The sequence below is a fragment of the Phragmites australis genome, chromosome 19 (assembly GCF_958298935.1).
Source record: "Phragmites australis chromosome 19, lpPhrAust1.1, whole genome shotgun sequence".
NCBI lineage: Eukaryota > Viridiplantae > Streptophyta > Magnoliopsida > Poales > Poaceae > Phragmites > Phragmites australis.
Window position 1 is genome coordinate 11,211,944 of NC_084939.1, and position 11,026 is coordinate 11,222,969.

Genomic DNA, 11,026 nt, shown 5'->3' on the forward strand with positions numbered 1-11,026 from the left:
GGAATCGTTCTCTTCCAAGTATCCTTCGTGTCTCGCGCGCCTCACCCCCTGCTTAAGAAACATGCAGAGATCGTGTACTCCAGAACATGCAAGATCTAGAAAATGCATGCATGGTACGTAGGTCAACATCATGGCATGTTATGTGGAGGGCTCAGATATTGAAGTTAATAAGTCTCATGTCATCTCTTGACATCGCCTCTAGTTTAATTGAGGGAGATTAGTGGGATTCCTGTACTCTCCCCCGTCATAAATTGACTTATTTAATAATTTGGTACTCTTGTTGATTGAGTGGTAATTTTTTTGCCACCTTAGCCACTGTCGGTGATTTTGATAACCCCATATATCAGTGAGAACTAATAATTATCACTTCTTATAGGTGGTAAAACGTTAAATGCCCCTCAAATTAATACTTGCGGTTTGACACTATTTTCTTTTCAAATATGCTTATAAAACACAACAATTTTTTTTTTTTTTTTTTTGCAAAGAAGAGAGCTTTATTTAAGACCCTGACACACTGAACACTAACAAAAGAAACACAACTCTGACTCAATCTTATAGCTAAATGCATCAACTCATGCACAATTTTGTTCTTCTCTCTCCCTATCTTCATGACTTTGAGCCTCTGCAGCTGTTTTTCTTCCTATCAGGCTTCACAAATAATTAGCGCCACCAGGGAGCGATCAGGCACATCATAATGAGAATATCACTCCTTTAGATATGCACCAGATTTTCCTAGTAGCCTGACGAAGAGCAGCCGCATGCGGTCACCTTATAATAGCGTGGAAGAAGTCATCCTTTGGGTCACCACACAGTTCACAGCTCATCTGTTGCACAAGGTGACGATGGCATTTATTAGCCCTAATTGGCAATCTTTTATTCACAACTTTCCACGAAAAAACTTTAACCTTCGATGGGACTTGTGCCTGCCATACCTTCTTCCATATACGACGCTCCACATTTGCAGTCATGCTGCTTCCAATCGCACCGAAATCATACTGTATTTTCATGGCCAACCTATAAGCGCTTCTAACTGTAAATATTCCGGATTTCTCATAGTTCCAGGCAACAAAATCACTAGTAGGAGTAGCAGGTAACTTGATCTTTAAGATTTCCGAGGCATCAAAAGGATAGAAATACCTTCTAATGGTAGCTTCATCCCAAGTATTATTTGAGCCATTGATCAGGTTGCAAACTCTTCTCAGATGACACACACGTGTGTGCTGCCAATAGGCAGTAAGCTATAAGGTCTTGGCAACCGGTTATCACGCCGTATCCTTGTAGTCGTACCATCTCCAATGCGGTGCACCACGCCTTGTTTCAGCAGCTCCAACCCATGCTCCATTGCTCGCCATGTGGGTAATGCCTCTCCTGCAGTAACAATGTCAAGGCATCACCTGCAGTAAAAATGTCAAGAACATTACCTTGCGGATAATATTTGGCTTTCAAGACACAACAAAATTTTGACATTATGCATATATTTTTTATGTCACCATTCTACATGGTTTGAATGCTAATGATAGTTAAGGTTTTAAAAGTTATACTAGAATAACCGTGTCCAAAACATCATGTCCTTTCTTTTTAACTGGAGGCAGTGCAAGCTTGTGCTACAAAGAGAGCATTTCCCTTCAGTACAAATTGTTGTTCTTTGTGAGATGTGCCACACGTATGGCAAAATTTTCCTTCACTATACTCACCTACAACAACAAAGTCAGAGGCAGAGGCAGGCAGGCACTGCCGTCCACGACGCTTGCAAGTTGCAATTGATGGCGGTCGGCGCCGTTTGCGTAGCCCTAAAACCAGCGACCGAGATTCAAGCCGGGGGTCGCGTAAAAGCACGCGGAAAAGCCTGAAGCATCATCCATGGTTTGTATTTGGATGACTTTCGGAAAGTGATTGGCGGCCGAAGCCTAGCCCCCTCCTCTTTTTGGGGTAAAGTTTGTGGCTGACCAAACTGTGCTTTTGGAGAACTGAAGGTGAGATGATTTATCAAGACTTAAATTAATAACTAATATAAAAAAATAGTTAGATTGACGGTATTTGCTTGAGAAGCATGGGTGTTCATGTTGAGTTGAGTTGGATATCTGACTTTTAAAGACAACGTTTTCTTTTTTACTTGTTGTTTCGGGCATTGATACACTCCAACAGACAACTATGAACCCTCGCTTGTTCTTGATTATTACATATGGCCGCTTCTGCCTTTATAAGTGGCGCTCTCACCAGCTTCTCTCAGGTTTGCAACACATTTAATAACACAATTTTTTTTTTAATTTTGTATTGCCTTTTCTTTTAACATGTTCTTACTCAAAATATGTCTTCATTCTAAAATGGAGAGAACACGTCAAAACAAGGACGAGCTGGCGTAAGCTTACATGCTTAGAATCGATTGTACGTGAATAATTGACAATCACCGGTACGCATTTAAAGCCTGAATTCTTGCTAGTGCTCAGTTCAAATTCGATCTTTTGGGGTGAAGGACTGCGACAGCCCCACATGCGCAGTCCCCTTACAAACAGCAGCACATCCGCGTTCTTAAGCAACAACAACCACGAAAGTACCAACCAGAAAATGTACTATCAAAGGCAATTCTGTCCGTATCAACAGCTAACTAGAGAGACAGGCAGAGAAACATATCCTGCTACTAGCAGCTCCTAATCTCCTACCATCTGAAAAAAGGCAATCTGCATACCATGGATATTTTGGTACCATACGCTTCATGCTGATTTCTTCTATAACAGAGCATTAGCTGTGCAGAACATGCCGAAGAAATCGTATAGGTAGGTTAAGATCAGATTTACTGCTCATCTGGAAGGTCGTCGAGGATGAAAGGGCCAAGTTTCCCGGATCTGAAAAGAGTCAGCAGCTTCTTGGAGGTAGGGCCTTGCGTTTCGTCGAACGGTTTGTGAGGTATCCTGAACACCTTGCGGAGAGCCGCGAGCTGCATGTCTATGAGGCTTTCCAGCTCACTCTCTTCCTCAGTATTGCCTGTGAAGTTCACGAACGTACTGCATAGCGTCCTTTGGACCTCCATCACTAAATCCTGGAACAAAAGGACAGGGATTGTTAACTCCAGTAGGACATGCTATAGGTGACTTGGAAGGGAACTCATTGATTGCAAAAGTAGGATGGGCATTACAATTAGGTAGAAGGAACGGACAGTAGTAATACTACGACTTGTTTGGTTGTATAATTTAACTCACACAGCAGAATACCCAAAAGGGCAAGCACACTGTTTTTGACTAAACAGAGTGCTAAAAAGAAAAAAATGGAGTAACATGATTCAACATTAAACTAATGAATCAAAGCAGTTGAATGATTGACAGGTCAACAAATGTACCCATTAATGATTTAGGGCCTGTTTGGTTCATATACTAACCTTGCCACCATTTGCCACAACTTTTTGCCACACTCGCCTAAAATTAGTCGATCAAAATCTTTGCTACACTTTGGCACACCTAAGGGAATCTTGCCACATTTTTTTAAGTCACCGACGCGCGGGACCATAGTAGCAGGAAGTGAATCTTGCCACAATTGTGGCTACGAACAACACAGATGCCTAAACTGGTCAAACCTGACTAACTTTAGGCGTGCAAACTGTGACAAGTTTTGGCTATAAACCAAACAAGCCCTTAAAAAACAACGATTAAATAGTAATTACATGATCTGACCATTGGAGATGATCACATGTTGGAAGTTCAACTAGCACACCGTTGGACTCACCAACCACACATGGCATCATCTATCCAAGTTGAATCTTGGATGCTGTCCATGAGACCATGACCCATGTGACCGAAGACAACCCAAAAGTAGCATGACCACACAAACTTACAACCATAATCCCACCACCAATGTTTCTGTGATAAACACCAACCACACACGATACCCAGAGGTCCAATGTGTCAAAAACAACTTCGAGGCTATCATGCCCACATAAAAAGTTCAAACCAATGTGCGGAGGCATAATACCGACAGGTTCCTACCTGGACAAGCCTTTTTTTTCAGATCTAAAATTCCTCCAATAAGCCAAGGTTGAAATAGAAGTGTGTAATTGTGTATGCATATGACATATCCGCACCACTTTGGTACACATTTGAAGCTAGATATAGAATCATAGGAATGTTAAAAGTTAAAACTACAACACTATACTGGCACAAAACCATAATAAGGTGTTCTCATGAAAACTCCAATGTGTACCATTTGATGTGATTTGGATGCAGAAAGTTTGTAGACTCGAAGAGGTGAATCTCTCACATATTATTTTTCATACGAGTGGGATTATATGCAAAATGCTTATCCGCGTGGTCCTCAAGCCCACGTAATCCAGTACATCCAATGGTCCACATAAAAAGTTTACATGATATTAACATGATATGTTGGCACTAGATATGTCCCCTTCGGCAATTATAGCTCATGCATTATATTTTCAGATAAGAGTTAGAACCTGAACAAATAAGGCATCAGAATTATTCAACCGTCTTCTCCTTCGTAGTGAAACCCTAGAGTCTTTTTCATTACTGCTGCATGTCTCTTCATACAACTCTTCTCTTCTGTGCAGCAATTGCTCCCAGTGTAGGGGTGTTTTTCTAATATTAAGAAGAGATAATAAATATTTTGCTATACGCTCCTCTCCAACTACCGAGTCTTTAACAGCTCCTGCACATAAATTGAAAAGGACATTATAGCAATGTGGCAGTACAAGTATGTAAACAATACGATATTAGTGGAGACTAAAACAAGAACAATGAAACCATGATAAACCTTGTTGGTTGTGACTACAAAATATGCAAGGCTCAATATGCAAAAATCACGAAAAGGACCATACACTTTGGATGAATTGATGGCAAAGGAAAGAAAACGTACTAAAAGTATAACCTGTTAGAGCAAGCTTTAGACCAGTCTCCATATCTGGTATACTTGGCACAAGAACACCTGGTGTATCAAGCACATAAATACTTGGCTGACTTGCAATCTATCCATGACAAACATGGCTGTTAGTTTACTCAGCCGATCACTAAAGAAAAGAAGCAACAAATTTCACAACATAGATGTGACTTGTACCATTAGTGCATTCAGTTGAAACAAGGCTCATGAAGAATATTCATTTTTATTGTATCTAAGATATCCAATTTTCTGAACTCCCAGAGATAAATGTAGTTGCAGATGAACTGAAAGCGAGAGATACCAAACTGCCAAATAATGAACTCATTATTCATATCGGTAAAGCATACTTCCTATATTTTCAGATACTGCAAGTGAAAAGATATTCTAGCCATATAAGTCATCCATGCTATGAGAGTAACTGCGTGTCCGACCAATCATATAAGTAACCAGTTGCAAAAGATGAATGATTGTAGCAAATGAAGATCTGTGCGCAACTCCATAGAAGGAAAAGTGGTATGAAATGAATAGATGACAAAGAACTAAGTATGCCTTCAGACATGAATAGACGACAAAGAACAGTATGACTTTAGACATGAATAGACGACAAAGAACTAAGTATGCCTTTAGAGGCTCGAAGAGAGCTGACATGGGCTAAAGTAAAACAACGAACCAATGAGGTATCCGGCAATGATCAATGCAGGTAATCAGCAACACCATTCTAATTGCAAAATGCAGCACAAGGCAGTGATATCTAATATAAATAACAAAATGAGTCAATGGGCAAATGACATAACTAAGTGTTTCACAGATGGACAAACACAGCATAAACCATGCATCAGGTGTTCCGTGCAGTAACAGAAATGTAGGGCCAATGCCATTGGCCAGTGAGTGAACAATCAACAACAACAACAACAGCTTTTGTCCCAAGCAAGTTGGGGTAGGCTAGAGATGAAACCCACAAGATCCAACTAAAAAGATGATGAGGAAACAATAATGAATTGTATTCCATGGATGTGTGCCTCATTCTTTTTTTCACAACATTTCCTGTTACCATCAAGTGATAAAAAGAAAGATGCTCATAGATGATTAACTGGCAGTTGCCCACATGAATAACACTGGTGAGAGGGGGGGGGGGGGGGGAGGCTAACATGGATTATCTTCAGGTTCTCTTATGTAGGCTAACAATATGGAAGGAATAGAAACATCAACATTAAGGATTCAGAGATGATAAGAAAACATTGGCCCACAAACCTCACCTTGTACCCTGCAATATCTTGAGTAACACCTGGCAGTGGCCCCACCGTAGCCCGTTTGTTCTTATCTTGCACTGGAAGTACAATAATAACAAATGTGGATCACAAACAAAAGAAAAAGACTTATTTTCTTCCGCGATGATTATACCTGGAAATCGAGAAGTAGCAATTCTGTGAATGGAATTTATGAGTGCAGACTTGCCAACATTGGGGACACCAACAACCATAACAAGAAGTGTGGGCTGTTTCGAGATTGCTTCCTTTAGTTTCAGCGCAACAAGCCCAAGAAGCTAGCAATAACATAAATTAATCATTAATGGACTTAAACTATACTGTAGACTACAGAAAGTACAGTATCATCCAGGCAAAATCAAACTAGTAGAACAGTTCACCATAATGGTTGTCATATGAAATGCTAATTTTTTTTTTCCAAAATCTGATCTATATCACACAAGATGCTGACGTATCTGATCAGAATAGCAATGAAAATATATACATCTATATTATTTTTATTCAAGTCATTTCTTCCCTACACAAATGGTTATGGGTACACAAAGAAAATTGAGGTCGTTAAAAGACAAAAGTGGAGGATTTTATGGTAAAAAATGAAGGTATCTATGGAGCTTTTGTTATAATTATTGCTTCCTTCTTTTGCTTTTCGCAGTGCAATTTGAATTTGGGAGGAACACAACAAAATAAAGGAGGTTGTTTCTTAAACTACAATTTCATATAAGATGCAAAGATCATATACTTTCAATAATTACCACATATATTAAATGCAGCAAGTGAATTTTGAATCAGTGCATAGAATAAAATCATAATTTGACAACTTGCCTGGAAATGTTTAGAAAAAATATTTTGAAACAAGAGAAAATTTCATTCACATTATACTACAGGAGTTTGCAATTTTCTATTTCTTGCCATTATCTTTTTGTTCTCTTGTTAAAGACCTCTATCAGTCATAGAATTTAGAAAATGGTGTTGAGTCCAATTTCCCTTTTAAGTAGCCATGAAATAAATGAACATTACACACTGTAAATAATGGACCATTCCACAACTTGATACTTAATCACAATGAATCTTTCAGTACAAAAAAATGTAGTCAGTGAAGTTTCACTATAAAATATATATAAACATTAACTAACCTGACTAACAGAGCTGCTGCTATGTGCATTTATCGAAATACAGTCCTGCTTACATGATTCAAAATGATTAAGCCACCTCTGCAAATAAAAATTAAATATGACCCTGTGAGTACATAAAAAGAAATACTATACGAATACCAGAATTGGATTTCAGAAGTTGCATGTCTTTTCTAAGAAAAAAAGGAAGCGAGGATTGCAGGTTGAGGAGACTGAGCTTATCTGGCAGTACATACATTCATTATGTTGGGGTTTGCTAGATCTTTCTTGTTTAGAGCAATAATACGCCTCTTAGCTGAGATTACTGGTTGAAGGTCTTCATTTGCTGAGGATAATGGAATCTGGTCACAGTAGTTGTACACCAATAATCAGAGAACTAGATAACAATAAGTATAGTTATGAACATAAAGCAGAAAAAGGGGACAACTAAGAAAATCTGTCGATTAAATGTTTTTCACTCGCTTTGAGACGCTGATTGAGGAGCAATTTAGTATGAGCAGCATCATTCATTGAATAATTATCTATTTATGTAGCACTGTTTCACATTAGATTAACAAGAGTGAATGTCCTGGCATATCATAAAGTCAGAAACTACTTCGGTCCTTATGTTTCGTTTAAATGCTGGGTTTTCTATAGATAATCTTAGGTCCAAGTAAGACATTTCGTCGAACACCACCGGAGCGCCAAGAGCGGCCCCCAGCACCGCGCCAAGAACGCGGAGCAGCAACAATATGGCAAGGAAAGAAGGGGCGAGTAGCAAGAGGAGGGAGAAGGAGGGTGAGTGCGGGGGACTCACGCGGGCGTCGCGGACCTCGAGGACGAGGTCGGCGAGCTTGAGGCGGTCGCGGATGGCGCGGGAGGCGGCGGCCATGTGGCCCGGGAACCAGTTAACTGCGCCGCCGCCGGCGTTGAAGGCCATCTCGCCGGCGCGCTTCGCTGCGCGCGTAAGCCCCCGCATCGCGGCCGCACCGGTGGCGCCGGTGCTCTCGGCAGGGGACGACGCCTCTGTGCTTACGCGGAAAATGCAGAACCTCTTTTGAGCGGGCCGTTGGTCTGCGGGACCTCCTCAATACATAGAGCATCCCCCGTTTTGACAGCAAATCGGACAGCCCGCCAATATAAGGGCCACGGCCCGCGAGAGCTATGTTTCCCCCCTTTTTTCCCGAGTTTTTTTAATATATTTTTATTAAAAATTTAAATAAATAGATTCCTCGCGACAAGATTTTCAAAAATAAATACCTACCGTCTTCTGAAAGGACAGTAAGGATTGCCATGGTGGCAGGGCCACCCCTTACCGCCCTTTGAAATGACAGGTGGGGCTAATCGCCCTCTCAGAGAGTGGGTAGGGAGAATCCTCGCGCCCGTAGCTCTTACCGCCCTCTTAGGGGTGGTTAGGGGTTCGGTCCCACCCCCCTCCTTTATTTAAACCTAAAAAATGAGGGAAAATCCTTATTTTATTTTGGAAAAAGAGAAAGGGAGAGGAGAGGAGAGGAGAGGAGAAGGCAACGTGACGAAGCCCTACTGCTTTTGATTGACGGATTTTGAAGCACGTTTTTTTTTAATTTTTTATAGTCATGTTTTTATTATTAAGTGAAGTACCACTAGATTTAGGGTTTAGCGGTATAATAATAGCTATATCAGATATGACTTAGGGTTTAGAAATGTAGAAAATGCTGTATTTTGTAGTATATTGTAAATATTAATTACGATGTAGTAGGATAGTCATTAGATGCATAGTATTATTTACAGTATGTTAGTTTCGAATATCTAGATTGTACAAAATAATGATGTAAGTAATAATTGTAGGTAATTGGAAATTTTATTAAGTAGACGGATGATTAATTAGTTTAATTAGGGTTAGTTTGGTTAGGTGCAATATTAAAGAATTTATTGTTAGGCGATAATTGGTGTCGGTAATTTTGTTGTAGTTTCGATAATCAGAAATATAGTTTTCCGATTTTAACATTGGATATATTTTCGGATGTTTTCAGGGATGACAGGTAAATTATATTTTCAGATATATTATGGTGAAAGTTAAATTAGTTATGGTCCTAACGGTGTAGATCTCTCTGAGTTTTAGCATGTCGTTAAGGGTCTTAGTAGAGCCAATGAGAGGACTATAGTGGGCATGTGCAAGTGGCTGATGCGTCATTTTCAACTGGATCCCTAGCAACATGATCTTAAGCTGAGAGCTGTGCTAAGCTGTGCTAATCAGGGCTACTTTGGTAAGCTCATCCCGATCAATACGACATCTACTTGGAGGCAGTATGTAGATATATCATGTGACCGTGGGCTCCCTTTGGTTTTGTTAGCTAAGGCGTACTAGAAGGATCCAATAGAGATAAACTCTGTGGAAGCAGAAGCAGGAACAAGTCAGACAGTGTGATGAGTAATGTTGGTCTGATCTTCCGATAGGTAGCGATAAGTCGGTGGGTGGAGAACTCGACGTTGATGATCCAAAGGCTTCGACCCGAACAGATCATCTCCCTTGCAATCACTACACCACAGCTCCGATGGTTATCAACCGTGTCGCGCGGTTGACCTCGCCAAGAAGGCTCAATCCCTGCAAGCGTATCGAGAACACAAGCAAGAACGTAGAAGATGCAATCTGAAATATTGTGAATTGAATTCAAGCACTCAAAGTCGGGGTTCCACAAACACTTGCGGTGGCCTAGTCGGTCCGGAACAAGAGCGAAAATCTCATAACTGTGCGTAGATCAATATCTAAGCAAAACCCAACCCTAATTAGGGCGGCGGCTACTGTATATAAAAGACTAGGGTCGGCCAAGGACCTCTGGACGTGTCCCTAATGGACTCCAACACGTTACACGGCCCAACGGCCCAAAAGATGGTGGCGCAGCACCGTGATAGATTCTGGATGTCGCCTTGTTTTGACGATTCCTGTTAACTCAGAAAGAATTTGGATATTAGACCAGTTCCGTTGGAAAGCTTATCTCCTTAGCTTTCCAACCATGTGTAGAACGTCGAAAACGGAGTCCGTATGCGTCCTGGGCGACGATTTTAGTGCAGACTGGTCCTGGACTCCGAAACGGACTCGAACTGGATTGGACCTCCACCTTGGCTTGGGCGCCCTTGCTGTTCTTCTCCCGTGTTCCTAAGTAACAATACATCACAATTATTCAGTAGCATCCCATCCTCATCAAAATATAAAGGAACACTAAGGAACGAGCTCACCTCATGATTTAGTTGATGTGCACGAGCTCGTGTCAATGGACCTATTGTTGGAGGAATACTCAGTGTGTGTGTATCCGAAAGAGTGATGTCCTCATCATCCTCCCCCTCTTGAATTGGAGTCGTCCTCGACGCAATGTCATCTTCTTCTCCCAAGTAAGGCTTTAAATCTGAAATGTTAAATGTGGGACTAACCCCATAATCTGCAGGCAACTCAAGCTTATATGCATTATCATTGATCTTTTCCACAATTTTAAAAGGACAATCAGCTCGAGGCAGCAATTTAGACTTTCTCAAATCAGGAAACCTATCTTTGCGCAAATGTAACCACACAAGATCACCAATTTCAAAAGTAATATGTTTCCGACCTCGGCTACCATAAGTTCTATACTTCTCATTCATCTTTTCAATATTTTCCTTAGTCAACTCATGCATTTTCAGAATCAAATCAGCACGTGTCTTAGCATCAAAATTCAATTTCTCGGATGTTGGTAAAGGAAGTAAATCAATAGGGGCACGGGGGTTAAAACCATACACTATCTGAAACGGATTTACCTTGGT

General features: G+C 40.7%; 1 protein-coding gene across 2 annotated transcripts; it reads right to left on the reverse strand.

Annotated features, from left to right (window-relative positions):
• Window positions 1-2,396: 2,396 nt before the first annotated feature.
• LOC133900884 (short integuments 2, mitochondrial) lies at window positions 2,397-8,348 on the reverse strand. 2 transcript variants are annotated; one of them, XM_062342154.1, is made up of 8 exons: window positions 8,070-8,348; window positions 7,510-7,614; window positions 7,277-7,354; window positions 6,280-6,421; window positions 6,135-6,205; window positions 4,858-4,966; window positions 4,439-4,650; window positions 2,397-3,037 (listed from the first exon to the last, which is right to left on the reverse strand). In XM_062342154.1, the coding sequence occupies exons 1-8, from the start codon at window positions 8,229-8,231 to the stop codon at window positions 2,792-2,794; spliced, it is 1,125 nt and encodes a 374-aa protein (XP_062198138.1). In that variant the 5' UTR covers window positions 8,232-8,348; the 3' UTR covers window positions 2,397-2,791. The 2 variants fall into 2 exon arrangements, with proteins under 2 accessions (XP_062198138.1, XP_062198139.1); XM_062342155.1 differs by having other exon boundaries at window positions 2,399-3,037; window positions 4,870-4,966; window positions 8,070-8,347.
• Window positions 8,349-11,026: the final 2,678 nt, after the last annotated feature.